General features: G+C 58.3%; 1 protein-coding gene across 3 annotated transcripts in view; it reads left to right on the top strand.

The window, feature by feature from the left end:
- Positions 1–237: 237 nt before the first annotated feature.
- The window catches only part of FRMD5 (FERM domain containing 5), a 40,499-nt gene continuing 13,089 nt past the window's right edge, over positions 238–27,647 (top strand). Inside the window, exon 1 of one of the 3 annotated variants that reach the window (XM_052671705.1) lies at positions 238–428. In XM_052671705.1, coding sequence (XP_052527665.1) covers positions 327–428 — 102 coding nt within the window. In that variant the 5' untranslated portion in view covers positions 238–326. Of the gene's footprint in view, positions 429–1,174; positions 2,947–27,647 lie in introns of those variants that run through there. The other 2 variants (XM_052671704.1, XM_052671706.1) reach the window with 2 other exon arrangements.

The following is a 27,647-nucleotide window of genomic DNA, read 5'->3' as shown; positions in this document are numbered from 1 at the left end:
TCCGCGCGGGGCTGCCCGGCGGGGGCGGTGGATCCGCGCCGCCCATACCGCATTGGTTTGCGGCGAAGCCCGTCACAGGCGCGGCGCCGAGATTGGCCCCGCAGCCCGCGCCCCCCCGGCCCTCCCCCACCCCGCCCGCCGTGCGCCGCGGCCCGGCCACGGGCACTGCGCTCCACTCCGCGCTGCTCGGCCCGCAGCGGGCTCGGTGCGGCGGGGGAGGGCCGGGCGGGGGGCGCGACCGCAACGCCGCACCGCGCGGCAGCGGGATGTGAACGGAGGCTCCGCCGGCAGCGCCCGCTCCGCGCCCCGCAGCCCGGCTCGGGAAGATGCTGAGCAGGTGGATGAGTGGCAGCAGCAGGAACCTGGAGCGCGAGTACAACTGCACCGTGCGGCTGCTGGACGATAGCGAGTACACCTGCACCATCCAGGTCGGCAGCCGCGGGCGGGGGGCCGGGACGGCCCGTGAGGGGCGGGCCGGGATCGCGGCGCTTCTTCGCGGCGCGGAACCCGCAGACAAAAGGAACCCGCATCGAACAAAGACGGAGCGGCGGCGGTTACGGAGCAGCGCGACTCCCCGAGCATCCCCGCGGTGCCGGCGGTGCGGGGGAGCCCCGAAAGCCGCCCCCTCCGCGGTGCCTGGCGGGGGCCGGGTGCGCTGCGGGAACCCCGCGCCGAGCCCCGCACCTCCGGCACCGCAGGGAGGACGTGGGTACGGAGTGAGATCCGGGGGTGCCGCCGTTTTGCCTCCCGTTCGGCCCCGGAGCTGCCGGGAGAGGAGTGCCGGCACGGGGCGAACCGATTTGCGGCGCCCGCCGCTCTCCCGCAGCCATCGCGGTGACGGCACCGCTGCTCCGCGCAGCCCCGCGGTTCGGTACCGGCTCCGGGGACCCGAGGCCGTTCGGGTCGAGGTGCCGCCACCGGGGGCCGTCCCACAACTCCGCGAATGGCTCCGCGCTGCCGGCAGCCCCGCGTGGCGAATGACAAAGAGCGGTGGGAGCAGAGCGGAGCGCCGCGGGCGGCACTGCCGGCGTGCTCGGCTCTCCTGAAGCAGCCGAACGCGGGGCTGCGCGCACCCGATGGCGGCACGGAGCTGCGCGGCGCCGGCGCTGCCCGTCGGTCCCTCCGAGGCTGTTCTTAATTCACATGGAGCGCGGCTCGGGAGGGAGAATCCGGGCGATGCAGCATAGAAAAATCTGGATTTTCTGTCCTTATTAGGATCTAACGAGCTGTCTTCATTTAGCGTGCTCTTTTAGTTCTTATTTTTAGTGTATAGCACCGGATCCTGTATTTCGGTGGACATTTAGCATAGCGAACGGTGGATCGCTGTGTTTGGTGTTCAGGACCGGGGATGCCCAGAATCAGCTCTGTTGCCCTCGCCAGCAAGGTTACGCGGAGAGGTGTTTGTTTGCCATTGCCCTCACACTGCCCGACAGCGAAGTGCTGACAGTCCGTGCAAAATTAAGTGTGTGTGGGAGCGGTAATGTCCTGCAAGTGGGAAAGCCGTCAGCCCGGAGCGGGGAGCGGTGAATGAGTTTTGAAGGTCATTCCCCGTCGGGTGCCGATATTGGGCGTCTCGCTGAGCTCCGTGGTGCTCCTCGCCCGGGCGGTCTGTGCGCCTGTTGGCTCTAATTTAGGATTGCTATTTTTGCTCAGATGTGGAGAGCCGCATGAAGCAGCGGTGTGGTGCACACCTGTGCTCTGGAGGAGGTTGGCAGTGCATTCCCCTGGCTGCAGTGGGTCTGTGCTGTGTGACTCCGGGCTCTGCCTTGCATCCCGGGCACCAGCACGGTGCTCCTGAGGGCTGTCGTTGAGCCCTCAGGTTGAGCTCAATAAAAGCTGCGTGAGTAGTGCTCGTGTGCTGTGTGATAATGACTTAAATAAAGTTGCTTTTATTTGATTACCACCAGTTTACCTTGGTGATGTTCCTGTGTTGAAGCAGTTCCTTCTCTGTGCTCGGGTGCCTCCTCCACCTCCTCTGCCCCACTGTTCCCCCCAGCAGCCAAAGGAGCAGCAGAGGAGCATGGCTCAGGGCCGGCTCCTGCTGGTACCCAGCTGTGGGGGGCAGCTGCTCCATGCCCCGCAAACAGCTTGGGTTTTGTCCGAGGCTTTGTGCAGAGAGCAGGAGGATGATGTGCTGTGCTGCAGCACGGGGATGGAGCTGTGCCTGCGGCTCTTGGGCACTCGCAGGGCTCCTGCTGTGGGTGAGCACGAAGCGCTGTCCCCTCTGCTCTTGGAGCTTCTCGTGTCTCAGCAGCAGCACAGTGACAGCTGCAGTGGGGCTCTGCAGAGTGCTCTCGCTGCTGTGGATGCTCTCCAGGCTGTCCCCGCTCCCATCACTGCCCCGATGTGGGTCTGCTCTGCCACGTCCCTGTGCTCACCGCCCCGCATCTCCAGGCACGGGGGAGGCAGTGCCACAACAATTGGAATAAAGCGAGCATTGAGGAAGGCAGAAATGCTCCGGCGCTGCGGTTTCTGTGTGACTGAGCTGCTTGTCCCAGGGAATGTTTGAGATTCTTCGTGGTGCAGTCAGTGGTGGCAAAAGGGCCTGAAATAATGAACCGTTTGCCATCGTTTGGTGAGTCAAGTATTTGCCTGGGCAGACAGTGCTGCTTTGTTTCTGAACTCACTCGTGCTATGAGAACGTGGAGACGTGAGAGAAAAAATACGAAATGAGGTTTCCTAGGTTCAGAATGTGACAGCTCCCTTACGTAAGGCCTCAAATAAATGGAAAAGAGCACTTGGACTGAGCCCCCGCTTCCCACGTGAAGCACAAAGTTCATTAGGGACTCAACAGGGCCATTAATAACCGTCAGCACAATGGAGAAGCTCGGCTCTTTGCAGCACAGGCTGTTGTGAAGGTTATTTGCTCGTTATCCTTCGTGCTTCTGATCGTTTCCAACTGCCCATGCTGGGAAATAGGTTGGCAGAGCGCTGCATGGAGCTGAGGTGAGCTCCATCCTTCTGCTGGGAGCCGTGGGCACTGCGGGGAGGTGAGGGTGGTCGGGGGGTCGCTGTGCTGCAGGGGACGAAGGGCTGCATCCCTCCCAGCCCCTGGGTGCCAGTGGTGGTGGGAGCGATGCTGGCAGGTTGCCTTCCAGTTTGCCACTGATCCTCTGGAAGTGATGTTTCTCTGTGTAACACCAGTGTGTCTGTAGCAGCAAGCTGCTGCTCTTGCTCGCTGCTGTCCCTGCAGCGTGGCAATGTCTGTGCAGCAGCCTTTGTTCCTTGCCCAAAACACCACGTATCTACAGCCCCCGGGGCTTAGGAGAAGGAGCGCTGCCTGAAATGCACTGAAAGTTTGAAGGCAAGGCACAGCCAGAGCTGAGCTTCTCGGGCTGCATCTCCTCTTTCCTCTAAAATCAATTTCCAAGTGTATAATTTGAAACACGAAGGATACAAAAGGCAACTGATGAAAACATCCACTCTGTGTCCACCGCAGGCCAGTTACACGTTTGCTCTCATACTAATGCGAGGCAGAGAGGTGAGTTGTTATGGAGACCTATGGAAAATATTTCCAGCTTCTCCTCCTTCCCCAGCAGCAGTGCCTGCATGCTGTGAGCTGCTCGCAGCAGAGCTGTGCTGGGACCGCCTGCCATCCCAACAGAGCGCCTTCGGTTGTCACTTTTCCACTATAAGATCCCAAAGACAAATAGGTGAATGTACACAGAGTAATGCTGCCGTAGAAAAATGCATATGTGGAGTACTGAGAAGAAATTTCTGCTTCTGCTGTGTAGAAATGAGGTAATGCACAGCAGGAATTGCTTTTGGGCTGGCTGGGGAATAGGGAAGGGGCCACGCACAGCCCATGTGTGTGATTTCTGGCTTGCTCCCAGAGATGGCATGGTTGGGGTGGGGGTGCGGGGGGCTGCGGCTCCATTGCTGGGCACCTGCGTGTGGCATTGGGAGCGGGGCTGCACGCCTGCTTTGTGCCGTGAGAGGAGGGAGTTTGCCGGGGTGGGGGGTATCAGAGGGCTTCTCCAGCCTTTCTGGTTCCTTGATTGTAGATGACAGCAGGTTGCTGGGGGGGTTGGACAGCAGGCAGGGCTTTAGCCATCGAGAAGTGCAGCTTTGTTTGCTCTCAGCTCTGCTGGGAACGGACGATGCCCCATTAATGCTGGGGTCAGGAGCTGGTGCTGTTCCAGAGGTAACTGGGCTGCTCCTCTGCCATCAGCTGCTTGGCTGTAGCCAGAAAAGCATCATTGCTGAGCTACAAAAAGCTTTGGAGTTGGTTCTGCAAATAAGAAGGTTTTAGGTCAAATTCTTTCCTTTGAAAAATTTCCAGAGCAAATTATCACAGCGTTGTGATGGTGAGCTCACACTGACAGCGTGCGTGTGGCCGCCGGGCCGATGGGCGCACAGTGAGTCTGGCTGTGGGACCACAGCTGTGGGGCTGAGCCCACAGGGCCAGCTGCAGTCCCCAGCCATGCCCCCCTCCCAGCCCCCCGCCTTCCCCCTGGTGCTGCCTTACAGCTTGTGTGGCTCTCAGTGGCTTTTTTTTGTGGCACCTCCGAGATGTTTTTGTTCGTGATCCCCTCAGGGTGCACAGCTCTGGGAGAAGAGGGAGGGATGGGATGGGAAGTAGGATGGAATTAGCGCCTGTCTGCCCCTGGAGCTTCCCCCAGATGTGCCAGTGCCAGTCAGTGCACAGCGCTGCTGCCTGGTGCAGCCTGGGCTGCAACCTGCTCCTACAGCCACGGTAGATGGGGAGCGAGCTGGGCACGGTGGAGATGGCGTTGAGGGGAATATGTCTTTGCTCAGAGTGCTGGGATGAAGGAAGGGAGAGAGCTGGTGCCTGATATGGCGTCCCATGCTGGGTGTGTGCACTCATCTGCATTTATATCAAACTGTACCTCCTTGGAGCTCTTTGAAAGAGGATGTGTTTTCAAAGCCCATGCCTGATCTCTGTGCATCCCCCACCTGCTGCCATCGGGAGCATTCACTGCTCGCCCAGGCCTGTGTCCTGCCTGCTTCTGGGGACGCGTCTGATCTCATGGAGCTCTGCTGGGTGAGTTGGGGTTGTCTCCAAAGTGGGGCTCCCAGAGCTGGGTGTATAAGGAGGGCAGAGCCGCCCAGCTGCCTGCAAAGCACGCCTGGTCCTCAGCACCTGGCCCTCTACAGAGGGAGCACAAAGTCCCATGGGCCGGTGCAGAATTGCTCCTTTCTCCCAGCAGAGCCAGGGTTTGTGTGGTGCCAGTGGGACGGACCCACAGGGCTGGGAACAGCGAGCCTTTGTTAGTCTGCATCGTCGCCTTTAAAGACGCAGGCCGTGCTTTGCCCTTAATTACACTTTGGCAATTACAGTCCGTGTGAATTACCTTCACTGGCAGCGGTGCCTTCTTTGGCAGCAGCGCATCGGGTGCCGTGCGGAGTGGAGCTGCTCCGTGCCGCCTTGTGTGACTCCTGCAGAGGGGCAGCGGGGGGATCTGGGCAGGATCAGCCTTTGCTCCAGGGCAGCAGCTGTGCAGGCTGACAGCAGGAGCTGTGCTGCGGGGGCCGAAGGGGCGCTTCTACATGCGGAGGCCCCGGGGTTGCTGCTCTGCTCTGCAATGGAGCGCTCCCTGCAGCGGCAGTGGGGCTGGGCACCCGGCTGTGGCATCGCCGGTGGGAATGGCTCGCTCGCCATCCGATGCGTTTCCTTCTGATGGAGGAGCGCTCTGCACTGCGCCCATCACCTCCCATCACCTCCCGGGAGCGCAGTGCTGATGGAGCTCCTCATCGGAAATGCAGCCTGAATGTTTCATAGCTGCCGGTAATGGATATCATCAGTGAGCTCCTGGGAGCGGGGCGGAGCGACTGGCAGCCCTGGGGTGACCCTGGGGTGTGGGCGCACAGCGTGCAGCGGGGGGTCGGTGCCCAGCGGGTGCTTCCCAAACTGGCAGTGAGTGAGGCTGCGCGGTGCTCTTTGGAGGCCGGAGAGCTGCGGCTGCTTTGTAGTGGGTGCTGGGATGTGGTCGGTGCTGCAGCTGGAAATAGAAAGTTTTGGCTGCGGAATGTCTGTTACCGAAGATGTTAATTATAGTGGCATATCTGTCATAGTGATGGAGGTATTCTATTTTTCAGAGGGTTTGTAACGGGGCTGTTTCAGATCAGATTGGCTCTCGGCTCGGCACATAAGCTGTGATCCCAGAGGAAATATCCATCTCGCTGCCCGGATGAAATCTTTCTTTAATAAAAAATTACAGAAATCGATTAAGCCATTCTGGAGCTAGAGAGAGACTTCAGGAATGTATGGATCTGTGGTTCAGAGGGGCTCTAACGATATATTATCTATCTGCTTAACCTGTGCAGTGGGCAGCGCGTTGGGCTGGGGGCAAAAAAAGCCAGTATCCAATATAGTTATGTTTGAAAAATAGACAATAAGCATGCTGAGCAGGTACTTCTCCCGCATCGATTTAATTCTCATTAACGTTGCACTGTACAGCATGCTGAGTAATATTTCTGGCTTGCAAACAGCAATGGATTTCCTTTGGAAATGTGTAACGAGAACAGAGTGTCTCTGGGACCTGGCAGTGGGGCGGTGCTGGGGAGGGCTGGCGGCCCACAGAGCCCCCATGGAGGCCCTTCCCTTCCAAAGCCGTTGTGTTCCTGGCCGTCCCTCAGCATCAAGGCTCTGCTCCTCACCCAGAAGAGATTTTCCTTCTTCCTTTTTTTCTCTTTCCTTTCCCGCTGCTGGGGCTGCAGCCGGCCATGACTTCTGCTTGCAGATGACAGATTTCTTCTCCGAGGTTTCAGGATAACACTGAGGGTCCCCGGGGCAGCTGCTGCTTTGAGCGGATTAGCGGTGACTGACAGCCTTCTCCTGGCTCTGCTCTCTTCCCCGGGCTGGAGTCAGAGCTCTCATGTCGCCTTAGCACTGCCTTGATGTTGGCTGTGTGCTGCATCCCTCGGTCTGGCAGCTGGTTTTGCTACGGGCGTAAATAAGGAGCTGATACAACATGAATCCTGGCACAGCACACCTCACGTGGCTGTGCTGGAGGTGGGGGGGTCCAGGCGGGGTCTGCATTGATCTGCCATGGGGGGTTCTAATTGAGAGTGGCTGCTGGCTGTGGCTCTGTCGCTCTGGCTGAGGTTGGGGCGGTGTGGCTGCACAGCTGCCCCGTCCCTTTCCTGCAGTGGGGGGCTCAGCAGGTTTTGGGAGGGCTCCATCCTCTTGTTTTCGAAGTGGTGGTGGGCGACCACCTGGTGCTCACTGGAGGAGCAGTGGGGTTTGGGCTGCAGCCTTGCTGCTGTCCTGCTGTTTGCGTGGAATGGAGGAAGGACGCGGAGCGGCCCATGTGGCTTTGTGGTGGCATCTGCACGGAGCTGGCAGGCCATAAATCAGCCTGAAGGCAGTGGCTGCACGCTGACCCCCATATATTGCCTCCGTTGTGCAGTTTGTTTTGTTCTGTGGGCCTCTAAAGAGAGGGAGAAAAAGTCAGCACTGGGGTATGGTGTCACCATGGGAACGGAGGATGCGGCGGTGATGCGCAGGGGGGGCATTGCTGGGGAGAGGCCCTCGTCCCACTCTGCTGCTGGGAGGTTCTGCTGTGGGTGGGAGGGAGGGGGTTCCTGTGTTTACAGCATCGTTAAGGAGGGCAAGTTGCACTGCCGTGGCTGTCCTCTAATTAATGCAGTCAGATTAAACCGCAAGGCAGATAATCCTCAGATCAGCCGCTATTGGGAACTTTCCCATCCTGGTGTGTCGTTGGGCTTTTAAAGCACTGTCAGTGAACAGCAGCAGTTGTTTGTGTTGTAACAGAGGCAGTACAAACAGCTGTGCAAATAAGTGAATGGATGAGCCCACTGGCACTGAGGTTTGGGAGCAGGGCTGGGTGCTGCTGTGCTCCCTGCCAGCAGGGCTGTGCAGCTCAGCGCTGCGCTCCTTCGCCCCAGGTATAGCAGGGCTGTGTGGGAAGGGGGCTGCATCATGTGGGTCCCTGTGATTTCAGGGGCTGTCTTGCTTCTATCTGTGAGTTTCCAAATGCTGGTGATGCTCTGGGTGTGGCTGGCATCCCACCACGTGCAGAGAGGACCACTTCTCTCTGGCCAGCCTCCCGTGCATCGCTCCTTGGCGCTGGCTGGAGCTGACCCAACCTGCGCTCGGTGGTGCTAATGGCTTGTCGGCAAATAGCGGCATTACTTAAGGTCTGTGACAGCCTCCTGGGTGACCTCGTGCTGGAGCTGGCATCAAACCTGTGGGAGCTGTGTGGTTTCCTTTCCTGGCGTTGCTCTGAGGCTGGGCACAGGGAAGGTGGCGCCGTTCCGCTGCTGGGTTCTTCCAAGTGAGAAAGCTGGGCGCACCGGCACAGAGCAGCGCGAGGGGGAGGAGCACTCATGGCACACTGTCTGCAAGGTGTGCCCAGGAAAATGAAACCTCCTGACAAAGCACAGCCGCCAAATGAGGCTGTTGTGAATGCCCTCGGCGCTCTGCCACTGTGTCACCATGGCTGCTGTCATCGTGCCCACCTGGCACCAAGCAGCACCGGGGCCTGATGGGATTCACAGCAGAGCGCAGGGCACTGTGTGGAGCTGGGGACGGGTTGGCCCCAAAGCTGCCCCAAGCCCTAAAATATGCATAGATTGTCATTCATGTGCATTTAAATCACACTGGGCATCATCCTGCACTGCTTTCGTATCGGTCACTGCTTGCGGAGGGACTCCAAACAGCATCACTGCACGGAGGGAGGGATGCAGCACCTGGTCCAGGTGGGCGCCTTTGTGGTGGAGCTCTGGGAAGGACTTGGAGCCCACCAGAGTGCCTTGGGGGCGGCTCCCACCCAGCTGTGACAAAGCACTGCTGTGCTGTGGGATCATTCCATCAATCCACAGCTTCTCACTCTGATGTGCTAAAAATAGAGCATTATTTCCAGGCAGTAATTGCACATCCTGTAGTCGTAATGAGCTCTTAAGGTAATTACCTTTCGGTGGGGAAGAGCTGAAGATAAGGCGTGTGTGGCTGGGAAATGGAGGGTTTCAAGAAGCGTGCCCAGGAGTGTGTGTGTGATGGTGTCCCATGGTGGGCAGGCTGTGTGCTGCATCGGGTGCTGCTCAGCTGCTCTGTGAGCGCTGGAGGAGAGCCACCCCATCGTGTGTCCCTGTGTGCCACTGCTCAGGGAAACTCCTAAATGCACCGTGCTGAGGCTGCTGGGCTGGGTGAGGGTTGGGGTCACTGGCAGAGGGCTGCAGGGAGGTGATGGCACCCACTGCCCACGGGGACTCTGCAGCTTCACCATTTCGACAGGACCTGAATGTGGATGATGTCTTCCAAATGATGTTTAGGAGTGCATTTCTGCTGCTAGGGCTGATCCCAATGGCGTTCACGATGCAGATTAAGACAAGTATGCCACCTGCATACCAGAGGTACCCCAGAGCTTCTGCTTTGTGCATCCTTCAAAGCCCACTGTGCCACTGGGACCTGCAGTGGGGATGGAGGTGATGGAGACCCTGGGGGTCCCTTGTCCCCATCTCCTGGAACAGAGGCAGGCACTCTCTCCCAGCACTCTTTGCCTCCCAGCACCACGAATCAATGTGCAGTGCTGCAAGTGCCCGGCTCTCACACAGAGGAGGTAAATTACATCTACTGCTATTACATCTTTGTCGCTAATTTGATCACACATTAAGAACGTAAACCACTTAGAACGTTTTTGTCTGAGTCAATTTCCCTTTGTAAGCCAGAGGTGCTGATCTTACAGCACAGCACTTTTCCAATCCTTTCTAATCCCATGGCTGCTCTGTATCTCAGGTGCCTTTCCCAATTACAGCCAGATTGATCTGCCCCAGCTCCTCCTAGGGGCCGGCTGAGACCCCCCAGCTGCGGTTCCTGGGGCCGTGGCAGTACCTGAGCACCTCAGTGCAGGGGGGAAGAGTTCATGGTGCCATAAGTTGTGGTTATGGAGACTGCATCTCTGTGCAGCTCTGCTTCCTCCCACTGTGGGTGCAAACAGCAAAAGCTGGGACTGGGGTGAAGGGAACAGAGTGCTCCTGTGGGGCAGCGGTGGTTGCAGTGTGGGTATCAGAGGTGTGCCTATGCCAGGGCATGAACCCCTCCTTTGCAGTTGGTAAGAGCAGGCTTTCCACACCTGGGCTGATGGAGGACGTTTGCAGTAATTAATGCTAATGAGCACATCTGTTGGAGCACATGCTGGAAAGCTCCTCATCCTGTGCACTGTTCGCTGATTGCTGATTTCTTTCTGACCCGACACTGAAAAAGTGCCACCTGCCCCTTCCCCTGCTTTGGGAAAGGTGTTTTGCAAGTGCGTGGCAGCACAGTTCTGGGAGCAGTGTTCCATAGGATGGGTGACAGTCAGTGTGGTGCAGGCATGCCCAGGAGATGTGTGTCTGCATCCAAGCTTTGAGGAGAGGGCCGATGTGAGCCTTCCTGTGTTGCTGGCTGAGCAGCACGCTGCCCGAGTGACAGCCTCGGTGGCCACAAGCACCCGGCTTGGTGCGGGGTGCCTGGAGATGTGGCCCAGAAGTCTGAGCGTTCTCATTGCAAAGCTGTGTCCCAGGATCAGCCCCTCTTTGAAGGCTGTTTCCACACTGCTCCTTGGCTTGCTGCTGCCTGTCCCCAAATATCCCAGTGCTGCACGTGTAGTGCCGGCCGCCTGCCAGCCCCGCTCTGCCCAGGGCTGTGCTGGGAGCTCTGGGAGGGGCGGGCGGCTGCTCCAGTGTCCTCAGTGGGTTCTCCTGGTCCCCTTCTGCCTGCTGTTTGCATTCACAAGCTCTGCCAGGCTGTGTTTTTGCCAGCGACTGATTGAGCAAACGCGCCTCTGGGCACACTGAAATATTCCCGCTCTGCACTCTGGTGAAGTCTGCGTGCTTCTGAAGACAGTTTAGATGTGAGCATCTTCACAGAGGCTTTAAATTAAATCTCAGACAGCCCAGAGCCTCTATTTCCTTTCCTAAACTCCAGGAACTTTGTCTGAGCATTAGATCTGAGAGACAGCGAGGGCTGGGCAGCGTGCTTGGAGGGTGTGCAGCAGGGAAGGCTCCAGGGGACCTGGTGGGCTCAGAGCTGCCTGCAGTATGTGCCTCCATCTTAACCCCCCTCTGCACGCCCCTGGTGTGCCATCAGCACTGACCATGCAGCCTCCTTAATGTCCCGGCAGCTCTGAATGACAGGGTTGCGCTCCTCTATCTATTTACCCATCTATTTCTGCAGAGCAAGGACCTAATTGAGCGGATAATGCGCGAGCCAGCAGCGCTGAGATGCCGCAGCGCTTTGTGTTTTGGGGAAAGCTTTTGCTGTGGAGCCTTTTGCAGGCACTGCCTGGGGCACTGGGCAACCCACGGCTCTGTGGAAGGAGTGCATGGAGGTGGTGGGTTCCTGTCGCTGGGCCTGGGGGTGCTCAGTGGCCACACCATGGACATGGACCTGCAGAGAGACTTCCCCAGGGCCCCCTGAGGCTTCCCCCATGCCCCATAGGCGTCCCCCAGGCTGCGGGAGGGGTCGGTACCGTGGGTCCCACACCCAAGGGCAGCACCTGTGCTGGGCAGGTGCTGGATCCCATTCTGAGCACTGAGCCCAGAGCAGAGGCTGCTCACGCACCCCAGGTCGGTCTGTACTCTGCAGATATCAGCTCCTGCAGTTGGAAAAATGAAATCTCAGAGCAGAACAGGCCCTGGTGTAGCTAAGTGAAATGGGATTGCTTTGTCTAATCAGGCAAGTGAGTGACACAATTTGAGAAGTCCTTGAGGGTTTTATAAAGGTTGGTGATGTGAGAGACGTAACCGGCGCAGCGCGAGTCACGCACACCGGGCTGCCCTTTGCTGGAGGCGTGCAGCGCAATGCCGGCCTTCGCTTCGCTTCTGCTGCCTCTGCATGGCCAGCAGCAGCTGGGAGCACGGCTGGGTCTTCGGGGTGTGGACCAAAGTGGTCTCTCCTGCAGTGACAGCTCAGGGAAACTCTGTGTAGGAGGGCGTGCTGTCCCTCTGACCCCCCCCCTCCCCCCCCCCGATCTGTTGAAGCCCAAATTCCTCCCTAGGGTTTCAGGAGGTGGGGAGTGTGTCCGTGCCGCAGCGCCGATCATTCATCACCGAACCGGACAGAACAGCACTTGGTTGCATTTTTCCTTCTGCTGTCAGCAGGAACGGCTCCTTCTGAAGAACTGCACCTCCCAGGAATGTTCTAATTTTGGACTTTCTACAAAACTGAAGCCATTCTGCAAGCTATGCACCTCGGCTGTGCGCCTGGCGCCAGGCTGACGCTGTGGTGCCAGCTCCGGGCTCAGCCCATGCAGGACAGGGGGCTTCCTGGGACCCAGCCCCTCCTCGTCCCCCGGTGCCACCCACACGCACACGAGCCCTGTGCCGCTCTAAGCCCTGTGCTTCTGGCAGCGCACAGAGCAGCAGGCATGGCGAATGCGATTAGATGTTTTACTCCTGATCAGATCAGTGCGGCTCGCGTTGATTCCTGCCGCTCCGAGGTGTGCGCTCACTTCTCCCGCAGGTTTCACGAACCGCCGCCCGTCCTCAGCAGAGACGCTCTCTAACCGCATGTGAAACGTGCTCTGACGTGTGAGGAAGTGGAACGGACAGGCAGAACCTTTTCCACATTAAACCTGAGCAGCAGAGCCTCGTGCACGTGCTGCAGGCACCGCACCTCGGGCTCCGCGCGCCCCGGATGCACAGACGTTTTTCTTACACTTGAACGAGGAAAGCGTCACAGTTCCTCACCTCAGCGATCTGTGCTGTGGATGCAGAGCCAGCAGCCCCTCTGGGACCCAGCAGCCCGCAGACCCAGCTCCTGGCACTGCCCCATTCCTGCAGCCGCCTCTGCAGGCTTCGCCCTGCTCCATCAGCCTCACAGCTGCAGTGACGCTTCTGAGGGACAGCGCGAAAATAGTTGCGCTGCAATAGGTTTTGCCGTTCTCCAGCACCGGCAGCACCTCTAATCATTAAACCTGAAATAATTTTAATTGGATCCGGAATTCACGAGGGATGTTTTTCTGTGTCTCCCTCCCAAGGCTTCAGGGCTGCCCCAGTTTCTGAGGTGCCGGGAGCGCCTTCGGGTCGCGTGCCGCGGGGTGCACGGCTCAGCTTAAAGGCTGTGGGAGAGTTGCGTCGGCTCCTGGGGAATGGAGGAGCGCCGCTTGAGCAGCTCTGAATTGTAAATTGGAGCTCTTGACCGCGGGCTGGGTGCTGCGGGCAGTGCCGTGGCGGCCGCCGGCAGAGGAGCGACTTGGTTTCCTGAAGTGCCTGAAACAAGCAGGGCAGCCGGAGCGGGAGCGGGCTGATGTTCGAGTGTCTGCATCCTGCTGATAAGCGGCAAGACGAATGAAAGGCTGCGCTCACGTGGAGAGCCCCGATCTCCTTTCCCGGGACCCAGAGAAGCGCGGCGCTCAGCAGCGGGGCGGGGCGGCTGGGATGGTGCTCGCAGGCATTCGCTGAAGCGCAGTGGAGCCTGGGGGTGAGAATCCCACCGATAATGGGGCTGCCATGGCCACGGGGTTCTGCTGAGTGGTGATGGGGGTAAATGGCCTTCGCTTTCTGGCACGGGGGCGGCCGGGGGTGCGTTCAGTATGTTTACATGGGAGCATCCCAGGAGCATCAGATGAAGGTGTTGGAGGAGGACAAACACTGATGCCCAAACGCTGCGCTGTTTGCAGTCTGCTCCTCTGCTGCTGCTGCAGCCGGCTGGTAACCTGCAGCAAAGTGCCTGCGGTGCTTGAGCCTCTGAGCTCCAGACCTGCCCCTGGCCATGGCACAGTGCTGCTCCTCGGTGTCCATCTGTCCCACAGACCATCTGTCCATCCCTCTGCCTAGGAGCCGACTCAGCACCCGAGAGGGGCAGAGCCTGTGCATTCAGGGGGCACAGGACAATTCCTCACGCAGGTTTTGCAGCTGACATAAGTTGTTTTCCTGCCCTGGCGTACACCAACAGTGCCACTGGGTCACCCTCAGTTTAAATGTTTCATGGGATGCTTCAATATTTCATTGCACGTTGCATGCGGTGGCACCGCAAAGCAGCGCTGCCTCCAGGCTGTCCCCCGGGTGCACGGGGCTGCCCCGGCCATGGGGCTGCGGTGAGCTGCTCTGCAGCCTCAGCCACTCACTCAGCACAGAGCCTGCGACTTCTCTTGGTAACCTTGTCATTTCCTGAGATTCACAGCCTGTGGCTTTCCCTCCTGCACCGATTGCAGCATGCTGTGCGCCAAACCCTTCCTCATATGCATTTTGCATTTTGGGAGCAAACCTGGACCCCATTTCTGTTCCTCGTGTCATTTCAGTGTGCTGCTGCTGTTTGCACAGCCCCTTTTAATTCTTTCCCTGCCTTTCTCAGGCTGCTGCTACATGTTGAGGCACAGCTGGGCTGCGCGGGGCCACGCTCAGCATCGCTCCAGCGCGTCACTCCTTGAGGCCATCTGCATCTTCCAGTACTGTGGTCTCTTTTCTGTCCTCTTTTTGGGATCAGGTGGCAGCACAGCTGAGGTCACATCTCCGGCACCAAAACAAAGCTGCACAGAGCAGCGTGAGCGCACCCGCATCTCCCCAGGCTCCTCCTGCCAGCTCACAGCTCCCTGTTGTGCACCCCAGCACCCCAGTCCTGTTGGCAGTCCCTGCTCTGGGCTGTGGGCAGCTCTGACAGAGTGCCAGCTGCGTGCCTTCGTAGTTTCCAGTCCCATGCCATGCTGGGGCTGTTCTTATCACTGTTTGTTAAAGCAAAACGCACACGGCTGTGCCAGCAGTGCGGGGGTGTGCTGGGGACCCTTGTCCCCTCCTTGCACCCTGCCTGCTGTGTGGCACCGCGCTGGGTGCTGCTGCAACACAGTGCAACAGTGCTGGAGGTGACAGTGCCTGCCCACTGCTGGGACCTTCCCTTCTGCAGGGATTGCTGCCCTGTGTCCCATTACTGCAGGTGTGGGCAGCAGGATTATGGAGAGAAGAAATTGCACAGTCCTTGGGTCAGTTCTTGATCACTCCCAGGTGCCTGCAGGACGTTAATGTGAGCACATTGTGGGTCCCCTGCCCCACACCCCGCAGCGGTGTGGTGCTGCTCTGAGCCCCGATCACGCCGGCACATCTCCCTTGTTGTACTGGGATTGGAAATCCAAACCTCCTTCAGTAAATGCTTACACTTAGAAAAACTCCCGGGGCCGAGCTGCTCCCGTGAGCTGCGCTCGGTGCTCTCAGCCAGCGCTCTGCAGGGCCGCCAGCTCCGTGCACATCGTTACACAATCCTCATTCTTATGCTGCCAACGGCTTCGTTATGAAAACATACCATCAAAGTCGCCCCAAAACGACCGCGGTTCTGCTTGGGATCCGGGTCTGGGGAGGATCAGAGCTCAGCCCTGTGCTGGGGCAGCTCAGGCTCTGATGGAGATCAATCCCCCAGCCCTCACCCATCCCTGTGTCCCAATGCAAAGATGTCATTTACTGGAATCTGTGAGTGTGAGCCCAGCGGGCGCTGAGTTAACAGGGGGTGAATGTGTGCTACGTGCGGAGGCAGCGGCGGGCAGTGTGCGCTGCTGTGCTGCGGGGTGGGGGCAGCTGGGCAGCCCCCTGTCTCAGTGTCACAGCAGTGCTGGGCTGGGCTCTGCTCAGTGTTGTGCTGCAGGTGATGCTGGGCACTGAGCGGCCTTCAGCCGGCTCTAATGAGCTGCTACTGCTCCGGGGACCGATGCGGCTCTGTGTCAGAGGGAATTAGGCAGTGTCTCCTGTCCCCACAGGTCTGTGTGGCCGGAGGAGAGGCTGCTGCAGTGACCGTGGTGCCCGTGCTGTGTGTGCTGTGCCCTTTTTGTCCTAGTGGGAAGCAATGGCAGTGGAGCTCCCTATAAGAACTAATGAGCATCACATTTACTTGCACAAGCAGCAAAACCACGCCGTGCCGCACTGTGCCACACCGTGCCTTTCTGCACTGTTTTTCACCATCCCAGTTTTCCTCGTATTTCAGGATTTCCATGAAGCAAGAGCCCAATGCAGGGCTGGTTTTATCAGACCTGCTTCTGTCTGCCAAGTTTGGAGCAGGCTGAGATTTATGGAGTGACAGAGGATAGAGTGTGAGCGCTCAGGGCTCAGTGTGCGCAATGGGTGTATCTGCCATTTCCTCCTCACCATAATATAGAGGAGAGGGAAGACAAATCGGGAAGCAGAGCAGAGCTGCAAGATGCCAGAGAGCTCCAATCATGGTTTTTGGTTACAATTGCAGGTGTAACATCTGAGCTGTGATGGTGGCAATGCTGATAACAAATGGAAGGAGGCACCTGCAGGAGATCCTTCTGCCCTGCTTTGCCTTTGACCTCTGCTCTCAGCCGGTTGTCCTGCACGCCCAGGGCATGTGCCTGGTGTGGATGAGCTGCTCCGAGGTTCTGCTGTATCAGAACTGCGTTGGCCAGGCAGGGGCTTTAAGGCTGTGCTTGCTGAGTGAAGGGAAAATAGAGCTGCTCTGTGTGTTGGGGTTGTTGGGGTGGGTACCTGCATCACGGTGCTACTGTGTTTGCTTGCAAACAATCGCTGTGCTACAGAATGTTTGCAAACAACCACAAGACACTTTTCACTGGCCAATGCTATTCCCCGTGGCAAACCACCTGAGCAGATGGGCAGCTGCTCACCCACGCTGCTGCAGCAGGTTGGTTGGGTTGGATGCAGAGAGTGCCCTTGTCCCACTGCAGCGCCTGGATTTACAAGAAGGAAAGCAATCCCAGGCTGTGCTCACATGGTTATGAAACTTGAGGTGCACCAGGTAGCTTTGTCCTCCTCCTCCTGTCATCACCACCACACACACAAGCTGCAGCAGTGCCACTGATGCCACCTGTGTGCCCACGGTCCTGCGCTCTGTCCTGGTGCCTCCAGAGCAGTGTGGAACAGCACAGGGCTGGCTCTGCCCTGGTATTAATAGTTAATCAGCCTGCTCTGCGCATGAGAGCTCGTGTGCACAGGGGGAGGCTGCCAGCACAGCACACCACTTAACTCAGAGCTCTGTTTCTGGCTGCGCCCTCCGAGGAGCCGCACTCCAGGTTTTCCTGGAGAGCTCATTAGAGAGACAACAAAGGCACACATAGATGGGCTTGCAGCTGTCACCAACACTGCCCCAGGAGCTGCTCCCAGAGCTCTGCACATGGACAGAGCAGTGGCTCTGGCACTGCCACTGGAGCCCCATGTCCCCATCACCAGAAAGATGTGCAGAGGTCTGACCACGGCGCTGGGATGCTGGGCAGTGCTGCTCTGGGTTGGGTCACTGTGAGCCCTGACCTCTGATTATGGCTCTGTGTAATCTCCTTTGATTTTAGAAACCACTTTGCTTGTGATTCAGATCGTCTGCCTCCACCTCCAGAGGCTGCTGCACCAATGCATTCCTCCACTTGATTGGAGAACCCTTCAGCAGCTGCATTTTCTCCCCATGAAGGTGCTCCCAATGGTGGCCATGCCACCTCTCGCTCCTTGGTGAGGCACACCTGAGCTCCGCAGCGCTCCTGGTGCCGAGCACCTCCTGCAGCTCCCACACCATACCTGTCCCCTTCCTTGCTGCCCCCGGGCCCCCCCCCACAGGTGGTGGTGTGATGGCACTCGGCAGATGGCACCACTCACCCTGGTGTCCGCGTGCACCCAGCTGCTCCGAGCCCCTCGCTGGGTCTCTGGGATGCTGCTACCCGTGGTGGGGTTGGGGTAGGCAGCCCGACATGCTGCGGTCTGCAGGTGCAGTGCATGAATCCGTATAGGCCATGTGATGGCCGAGGCATCATCACTTGTGTCCCAAAAAGAGCGGATAATGAGAAGTTTTGGAAACTGTCTCCCCACTGTGTGCCCCCAGCAGCTCCCACAGTGCTGCATCTGCTGCACTGTAACCTTGGTGGGAGCATGGGCACATCCACGGTCATCCGTGTGACACACAGCAATGTGACACGTTTGCGCATGATGTCACACTTGTACCAAAATACCCACTTCTGTCCCCTGAGATCTGTGTACAGCCGCAGTGAATCTGGGGCAGCTGTGCCCGCACTGCCCAGGGCGGTGTATTTTGCATTTCCATATTGCAGTGCACTTCTCACTGTGCTCATCCCAGCAGCGAGGGGCGGACAGAGGAGCTCTGGCTCTGTAGTGCCCACCACTGCTGGCCGTGTGCGGGCGGAGTGTGGGCACCCAAGGCTTTGGGCAGCACAGTGATGGGTGTTTGCGTTGTGTTGAGTTGCAGTGCCCACTGGGTCGTGGCGCTGGCTGCTGCTGCGGTGAGTGCTGCTGGGGTGGGCGAGCTGCATGTGTCCCCCATGTCACCCAGATTGCAGCGAGACCTTCAGTCCTGGTCTTCACCCCAAATCCATCCCCGTTGGCCCCCGGCTCAGTCCCTCCTGGCCCTGCGGTGCTGTGCTGCCCATGCGTGCTGTTCTGCGTGCTTCCATCCCTCTCCATCGGCGCCTTTACAAACCCTGTGCGAGGTCACCTTATGTGACAAAGGACATCAGCACTTCAGCAGAAGGCACCAAAATTATCTTGAAGGCTCATCCAGACGCCGGGCTGTGACGGGGCGCTCCGTCAGCACGGCGGTGCAGGGACGCTGTGTGCTGAGGCATATTGCTAATTCATGAGGCGGTGGTGTAAGGAGGAGGAGGAGGAGGAGGGCAGCCCCCCGGCCCCAGCACACGGTGCAGCATGAGGGAGTGGAGGGACAGTGATTAATTGCACGTGGCCTAAAGAGCAGATGGAAATGCTTGCTTCCAATCCTTCCCTCTGTGCTTTTTGAGCCGCTGTGAATTGGGGCGGCCGTTCTCTGCTTTTTGGGACTCTGCCGCCTGCGGTGCCCAGCTGTGCTGAGCGGCTGTGGCTCAGATGTGCCAATGCTGGGCAACATCTGCACACAGCTGGCTGCCCGTCCCCGTGGCTGCACAGGGACAGCGGATGGCATGTGTGCCATCAGAGATGTGTGCCATCAGAGATGTCCTTTCTCTGCATTAAAACCGCACGGACAGGTTGTGAGGACAGAGCACTCCTGCTGTATGCAAAGCAATGCCACGGGGTGCAGTGTGATGCCATGGGGTGACATGCAGTGCCATGGGGTGCAGCGTGATGCCGTGGGGTGCCATGCAGTGCCATGGGGTGCAGTGTGATGCCATGGGGTGCCATGCAGTGCCATGGGTTGCAGCGTGATGCCATGGGGTGCCATGCAGTGCCATGGGGTGCAGTGTGATGCCATGGGGTGCCATGCAGTGCCATGGGGTGCAGTGTGATGCAGTGCAATGTGGTGTGACGTGGTGCAGTGTGATGTGGTGCAGTGTGATGCAGTAGGATGCAGTGCAGTGCACTGTGATGCAGTGCAATGCAATGCGTGCTGCCCAGCCCCTGCAAGCACATCAGTGGCCTTTCTGTGCCTCATGCTACTTGGAAGGTGAAGCCCCTTAACCCACACAGGTGGTACCATTTGCATATGAAAACTCCATTTTGTGCTTTATTTTCATCTTCTAAAGGGGGGGGATAACACTGCAGCAAGCAAGGCTCTGGCAACAGGCAGCAGGCAGATCACATTGGTGTGCCCACAGCCACATGCAGCCTTATGCAGAAGCCTTAAATATCAGTAACAATGAAATAAGGAGGGGTGTCAGGTAGCTCTAACGTGGGTCCATCGTGGACCAATGGTTTTCAGCACCCGCGTTGGACGGGCTCCCGTGGTAGAGCAGAGCTGGGAAGGTGATTAATAGCAATCTGCACTGCTGCTGGGTGCAGAGGGCTGCTGAGGACGGAGCAGAACAGCCTTAACAGACTGCTTGGCGTGCCGTTATTGCTGGGGGCCATATGCTACACCGCGTGTAAATAATCAGCAGATTTTGTCGCCGCAGCTGCCGGAGCGCAGCGCTGTGTCTGTGTGCTGGCAGGGGCACAGAGCACTGCAGCACTCAGCTCCCAGCAGCAGCACCCTGCCTGCACCCTCTGCACAGCTCTGCACTGCTGTGTGGGAGCTGCTGGGAGCTCTGGGAGCCGTGGAGCAGCGCTGCTCCTGCAGGACGCTGCTGAGTCACAGCGTCTGTGACTGGGGAGCAGGAGCTGGGGTTGTGGGTTGTGCAGTGCTGGGGGTTCGAGCTCCCGTGTGAGGATGTTCCCGTCTCCACGCTGTCAGACACGGGCTGAGCTTCCTCTGCTGGTGTCAAAACCTTTGCTCTAACCCTGACCCCAAAGAACATCCCTCAAACTGTGCCCCACAGACTTTAACAAATCTCTTTCAGCAGAAATAAACAATGATGTGCTTCAGTCCCGCTGGATTTTATCCTGCATGTCGCAGCTCTGGCAGCAGAAAGCCCTTGGCAGCTCCCTGCTGTCAGCCCTCCTGGTGACACCCCCTGGTGCCCCTGTCCTTGCAGCCCCCCCTTTTGCCCCCAGCAGCAGTGCTTCATGCCCTAATGAAGGAGGCATGCGCTCCCCATCCCCAGGTGCAGGCACTCCGCCTGGCAGGGAGCAGTGCTTCTTTTCCATGTGGGTTCAGTCTGCCCAGCAGGGCTGGCAACATGCCGGGTGCTGCTCTGTGCCTGCAGACCTCGTGGCAGCACAGGCCCTGGAGGTGGGCACTGGGGTTGGACCCATTTCTGGAGGGCCCTGTTGGGAATCCAATTCACGTGTGTTGTGTTGGGTTTGTAGCCTTCCAGTGTTTAATCAAAATGCCGTGCAACACCAGGTTAGGTGTCTCATGGGAGTATACGTATATTAAATCAATGCTGTTGCCTTTATTGACCAATCTTTTAAGCTCATCATAAAAAAATGAAATAGATCCAACAGGGTTCATCTCTCTGCAGCACAACTGCATCTGACCCCCAGCACGAGGATTTGCTGCCTTTGTTTCCCTATGGGCAGGGCTCACCTGGGAGGATGCTGACATTGGGTTGGTTTGGGGCAAAGTGCTGCTTTCCTTTGGGCTTTTGGAGCTTCCCTTTGTGGAGCTATCACTCACGGTCCCTGAGCAATTCTATGGCTCTATGAGATGGGTTTCTGGCTGTAAGGGGAACAGCACAGACCTGAAGGGACAGACAGTCTCCATCCCTACAAAACCGTGATGTAAATCCTAACCCTGGATCAGCTGAGAGCTCGCTCCTCTTGAACACAAAGGTCTGAACTCCATCATCCAGCACAGAGCAGCAAGCTGGGTCCATGCCCTGCAGCTCTGCAGGGCAGCAAGAAGCTAATTAGACATTGATAATTATTTCAGATTTGGTCACCTTGAATTCTGTGACCGGGATGAGGAACATCTGCTGAAAAGCCGTGTGCAGAGGGGATGCAATGTGCAGGAGGGGATGCAGCGTGCAGGAGGGGATGCAGTGTGCAGGAGGGGATGCTGTGTGCAGGAGGGGATGCTGTGTGCAGGAGGGGATGCAGCGTGCAGGAGGGGATGCTGTGTGCAGGAGGGGATGCAGCATGCAGGAGGGGATGCTGTGTGCAGGAGGGGATGCAGTGTGCAGGAGGGGATGAAGTGTGCAGGAGGGGATGCAGCGTGCAGGAGGGGATGCTGTGTGCAGGAGGGGATGCTGTGTGCAGGAGGGGATGCTGTGTGCAGGAGGGGATGCAGTGTGCAGGAGGGGACGCTGTGTGCTCCACACCTGCCCCCCGGTGCAGCTCCATGGGGCCGATCCAGCACGGTGCCCCACACTGTGCCCCAGTGTCTCAGCTCCAGATGGGCTCAGTGCAGGAGCAGCTGTGAGCGCTGCTGCCCCACGGTGTGCTCAGCCCACCCCAGCCTGACTCAGGATAATTATGTTTAATATCACTTTTATGTGGCAGTATATTGTTTTAATTTTGTAACTATGCAACCTGTGGTAGGCAGTGCTTCCCGCTCGGCTCTCGGGGATCCAGCAGCTCCCGGAGGCAGCATTTATTAAAATCTTCTTTGTCCGTATTTCATGTTTATTGCTGCCATCTTTAATTAAGGAGGTAAATATGGCTGATACGGGCTGCGGGGCCTCGTTAATGTGAGTAATTGGGGCTGTGCGGGGTGCCCGGAGCTGGGCTGGGCCGGGAGCTGCAGGCATGTAAAGTGAGCGGCGGGCTCCTTTGGAGACGGACTCATGACCGGATTCTTCTGCACAGCCAGGAGGGCAGTGGCAGCCTGGGGAGCTCCTACACGTGGGGCTGGAGCCTTTGTCTGGCTCCGAGTGCCTTCACCCCTCAGCACATGCTGCTGCCTCTGAGGCCCAGCGTTATGCGGCATTGTGGCTCAGGGAGATGCACGGGGTGCTGGGGCTGCCGGGGCTGCTCCCAGCCCTTTGCCCCCTGTCAGCATGGAGCTTTGTGCTGCCCACAGCCGTCTGCTTGCCGCCAGGCAGCAGAGCGCTGCAGGAGGAAGGGAAGCCAATTGATGTCCTGTTCCAAGCCCTGGGCTCAGCGCTCTGCCAGGCAGACCCAGCAGCACCTGCAGTGAGGAATGGTTTCATCGCGCTTCCTTTCATTGCTGCGTTTGAGAAGGCAGCTAATCTCTGAATCCAGGTGTTTTACTGCGCTGCAGACCTTCTCAAAGCCCGTTTCATTGAGACCTCTATTCAAATTAATGGTTTGAACCTCACGCTTTGCATGCAAACAGCAGTACCTAATTGTGGGTTTGCTCATAATTGCAGGGGCTCTGGAATGCACCGCGCCGCTCGTTATTCATGCGGTTGTTTGTTGTGGAGCAAATCAGATTAATTTATATTCCAGTAATACTTCAAGTGCACTGTTTCCATAGGAGGGCGTGGAGGTGGAACCTTTAGGGAGCCCTCCCGTACTGCAAGCAGTGCTGTGAGGCCCCCAGCCTCGCTTCATTGCCATGGAGATGGGACTCTGCTGTGCACCAGGGCTGCAGAGCGGTGCCAGCACCGGTGTGACCTCCATGCTGTGGGTTTTTGGGGGGTGGAAAACCAGCTCCCAAATAACAGCATCCCACAACTGTGCAAGGTCGAAGGCTGCTGGAGCTAGCATGTGCTTGATTTATTGGGTGATCCTTATTTCTCCCAAAGAGCAGCTGTCTGTGGCTGAAAGGAGAAGGGCTCTTTGTTCCCATGGCGCTGTGGAGGGCAGCACTCGGCCCCCAGAGCAGGAGCTGAGACCCCAGGGACGCTCCTCAGCCTGGATGTGATTGGATCTGACGATGTGGGCACGGAGCTTTGTTTCTGTCACTATTTTTGTTTCTACTCCCGGGCCTGTGCTTTAATATAACCTCGGGAGCCCACGCAGAGAGCGGCAGCTCTGTCTCCTTCATCTCACACTGCTGAAGGGGCTGAGATACAGCAGCTCCCCCGCTGCGGGTTGGCACAGCTCCTCATCCGAGGTCCCAGGGGGCTCAGGAGCTGCTGTGTGGGGTCGTTCCGAGGGATCTCACATGGGCTGTGCTGATGGCAGAGCTCCTGCCGAGTCAGAGCCTGGGGAGGTGCATCCTGGTGGGCGCAGGGAGCTGCTGCGTGGTGCCAGGGAGCAGAGCCGTGGATTTAGCAGAGCGGAGTAGTGCAGTGTTTGGTGCTGAGCCGTTCAGCTCGTGTCAGCTTCAATCAGGCCCTCCACTGGAAGTCTCCTTCTATTAAGCTGTGCAATGCTCACCCGCTGTGCCTGGCTGTGGTGCGGCTCTCGCAGCATTCGGCCCAGGAGCAGGGCCTGAGCACTGTGAGGGATGTGCTGCATGGGGCTGTGCGGTGGGACCCAGCTGAGCTGGGACAGTGGCACCCTGCTGCTGCCATCTGGGCACGGTGCTGCCGTGGGGCTGCATGGAGCCACGTGTCTCATGGCACCGCTGTGCCCGGGTGCGTGTGCCCTGCTGGCTGTGGCCTTGGCACTGTGTGCACACTGACCGCGTCCCCGCGGCTTCGAGGCAGGGCTACGTTACTGCTGGATGCGCCGTGAAATGGGAGAATGCAGCCTTTAAGCTTTCAGAACTGCAGTGACTGCGGGTGGTGCGGACGTGTCACAGCGGCAGCCGGCAGCCAGGTCCCCGTGCGCCTCTCCCTGTTGCTGGCAGACACCTGGGACGTGGCTGCTGCCTCCGCGCCCCTTTCCCACCGCAGCTCTGTGGTCGCTGCCGGCCCCAGCTCGAGGTGCAGCTCTGCAACGTGCTGTGCCCTCCCTTACCATGCTGGGCTTTACCCCACATTTGTGCGTCCCCTCAATCCGATGCCCTTGGCTGCGCTGCCATGGCGGGGGCTGCCGGCAGCCCGAGGCTTCCCCCCCGCCCGGCGCTGCCGCTCCGCTGTGCCGCCGCTGCTCCTCTTTTGTGCAAATGCAGCACGAGCGCTCCTCTAAATGTCAGCCCGCCCCGCTGCAGTCTCTCATCTCTAAACGCAACGCTTTGTCAAGCGTTTTGTTGTCGATTGGAGATGAGGATCCTTTATTCCGTCGCTTTTTGATATGGAAAGTAAACAAGTGCACTGCGTGAAGGCAGCACAGCAGCGCGCACCGGTCCCGCTGTGCCGAGTCGGCTCCGTCCCCTCCCCAGCCGCTGTCTGAGCCCACACACCCAGCGCTCGGCATCGCGGTGCCCGCGGTACGCGTGGAATTAGATTAATGTAGATAGGGATGAAAGAAACAGAGTGCCTGCGATGCCGGCAGCACGGATTATATGCGCTGGGGAATGGGATGGCGCTTCTGCTGCCTTCCGTTCGCTCTTCTTGCGCGCGGCCCCACTGCAGCAGGAGGGGCGAGCCTGGGGCCGTGCTGCCCTCCCCAGGCTGGAAAATGCAGGTAGTGCGGTTCTCATTCCAATCCTCCACCGGTGTCCCACGGAGCATCCCTCCCACAGATGCCAACCCAGAGCCTGCCCAGCTGCGGGGCCGCTCACTGCGGCTGCGCTCCGTTCCCGGCGGGATCCGGCTCCCAGGGGTCTGCGGTGAGGGGCAGCGTCCAGGCGGGGACCTCAGCAGTGCCCCCTCCCGAGGGCTGCAGCCCCCGATGTGTGCCGTGCTTCGCGTCCCGCGGGCGCTGTCGGGGAGATGTCGGCCCACATCACCATTCCCCACATCACGCTCCTAAGAAAATGCTTTTTGCCCTCTTAGGTTAATCTGAAAAGGTCATATGTGACGTTGGCATGTGACTGCTGCCTGGAAGGAGTGAGATCTTTTTTGAGCTTTAGAGAAAGCACTGCCTGGCCCCAGTGCCATCCCCTCTCCATGCCCTGCCAGCACTGCACGTGCTCTTGGATTCATAGAACCACGGAACCGTGGAATCATGGAATTGTTCTCCTGCTTTGTCAAGCACAACACCAGCGGCACACCAAACTGACCCTGAGCTGTGTGGGGCTGTGCAGGACGGGGACAAAGCGAGGGCAGTGTGGGTCCCTGTGGCTCCTCCATGGCCAATGTGTGGCCCGTGTGATGCCTTTGGCACCCAGAGCTCGGTGCCCTGCACACCAGGTGTATGGCAGCAGCACTGTGCCTCGCTCTGGACAGGTGGAGGGGCTGGCACTTAATGCCTGCATGGGCACTAAGGAGCAGGAGAGCCGGGTCTGGCTGCAGTGGTGCTAATCATGGTTAGCACGGTACCGAAGGCAGAGGGCTGCAGGACCAGGGCAGGCAGAGGGAGCTGACACACAGTTCTCCTTGCACGGTGCCCAGAACATCAGCTGAAATTGATCTCACAACGTTAGGGGTAAAATAACACTGTCATCAGAAAGATTTGCATCACGCAATGCTCGTGTCCGTATCGTGCCTCCTGCCAACAGCAGTGTTGGATTTATGGAAGTTTTCGCTGCCTGCCCTAGATTAGTGTGGATCGTTTATGTCTTAAATTGCCCTCCTCCGTTTCCCTGGGAAATCACCTCTGGGGAGGATTAACAGTCCTGCAGTGAAGTGATGGCATGGTTATAAAAATGCCACCTTCCCTGATGCCCAGGAGCAGCACGGTGTCTCCGAGGGCAGAGATCTCACAGAGCTCAGTAAATCAGAGCCTGTTCTCGTGTCAGCCCCCGACTGCATCCTCCAAAGGAGCCCAGGTACACTCACTTCAAACCCCCAGTGAGCCGTGTTCCTGCCACGCCAGGCCGAGCGGCGTGAGCTGCTGTGGGGCTGCGTGGGTCCCAGCACTGCGCCCGGCTGCGTCTGAGCCGCGCTCAGCCCAGGGCAGCAGGAGGTGCTGGGCTGTGCCAGTGCTGCAGCCGCTGCTCCCGCCTGCGCCCCGCTTCGCTTTCACGGCCTGTAAATATTTATGACCCGTTTACACGTTTCTTTCTTCCCTCCTGTGAGCGTTTTGCTGCGTTCAGCTGCTGGAAGGAAAGCGAGCTTCTCCTCGGGGCTGTTGCCAGGAAAACCAAAGGTGCTTTCCTGGAGCTGAGCAGCACGCACAGCTCCTGGCTTTGGTTGCTCTCTTTTCTCACTGCTCCTGCCCTCCAGCAGCGATGTGTGTGGAGCTGCTGGCTGCAAGGAGCAGTGCTCAGCATTGGGTCCTGCAGCAATCTGCAGCCCATGGCCGCAGCGCTGGGGGTGGTTGGTGGAGCCGCTCTGCAACAGAGCAGGAGTCCATGCTTAGCACCAGGCACTTGGCATCTCATCGTGCCTTGAGACCCCAGGGTGCCTGCGAGGGGTCTCTGAGATTCAGCTGCTGCTCCCTTGAGGTGAGAGCTGCAGAGATACAGTTGTCCGTGGGTTTGTCCTGTGTGCTGCAAGCAGGGTTCGCTTCCTGACAGAGCATTCCTGATCGTCAGCTGGCTGCTGTGTTCCTCGCACGCACCGCCATCCGCTGCAGCAGCAGCGCTCCGTGCGCCATGGAAAAGGAGTGCCAACTTAAACAAGAGCAAACATGGAGCCGCTCCAAGCTCACATGAATGAAAACATGAGCTTGAACGATGGGAGAAGGCAATTTGCTTTTATGGAGAGAGGTTTTCAGTGCTTCTAAATTATAGACTTACAAGTTCTGAATTTAATTCATGAAAGTTGCACAGCAGCAATGGGCAGCTCAGTGCAAGAGGACACAGGTCATCTGTCACCCGGTGTGTGTGCGTTGCTCCAGAGCCGCACTCAGGGCTGGAGAATAAGTGGCACTTTGCAGAACCCAGTCTGGTTTCCTTGTCCCCAGGCCCAGAGTCTGATGTTGGCTTGGCCAGGCTGTGCCAAGGGGTGCCCTGGGGCTGAGCATCCCTGTGCTGTGCCACATCTTTGCTCCTCCTCTGCAGTTGGGTGTTGGGTGGCTGCAGAACAAACCCCCACCTCCTGCAGGACAGTGGGGGGCAGCCTGGCAACCTGCATGGCTTCTTAGGGGAAGAAAATTCCCCTGCACGTTACCCACGATAAATATTTGAACCGTGTTAAATTCCCCATTCTGGCAGAAACCTTCGTCATAGTCATCCCCAATTGTGACTCACTGATAAATATTCTGGTGTGAGAAACAGCAGCAGATGGCCCTGTGGGGGGGGGCACAGTGTGGGCCACTGCAGCTGCATTGAGCACAGCCCAGCACTGCCCTGCTCCTGTAGCACTGCCCTGCTCCCAGCTGTGGGTTCACTGGGGAATACAGCAGCTGGAGTTTACAGCTACAGAAATCACTTTCTGGTTACTTTCTGTAGCAGAAATGCTGAGTCACAGCCTGCAGCAGTGATGGAGCACCTGGTGGAAGGCAGGGCCAGCCCAGGGAAGCTCAGGTTCATGCAATGCAGCTGAGTAACAGGGAGGGCTGGAGCCAGGATCCACCCCTTCCCAGCCCTCACTTAAGGGTTGGCAGTGAAGGTGAGGGTGTTTCTCTGGAGATCTCTGCCTACCTGAGGCCTTCCAGAGGTAAGCAGCTTCCCTCCTTTCTCCCCCTCCCCTTTG

This window comes from Tympanuchus pallidicinctus, unplaced genomic scaffold (assembly GCF_026119805.1).
Source record: "Tympanuchus pallidicinctus isolate F22 unplaced genomic scaffold, pur_lepc_1.0 scaffold12, whole genome shotgun sequence".
Taxonomy (NCBI): Eukaryota; Metazoa; Chordata; class Aves; order Galliformes; family Phasianidae; genus Tympanuchus; species Tympanuchus pallidicinctus.
Note: the sequence above shows the minus strand (reverse complement) of the source record. Positions and strands in the feature narration are given on the sequence as shown.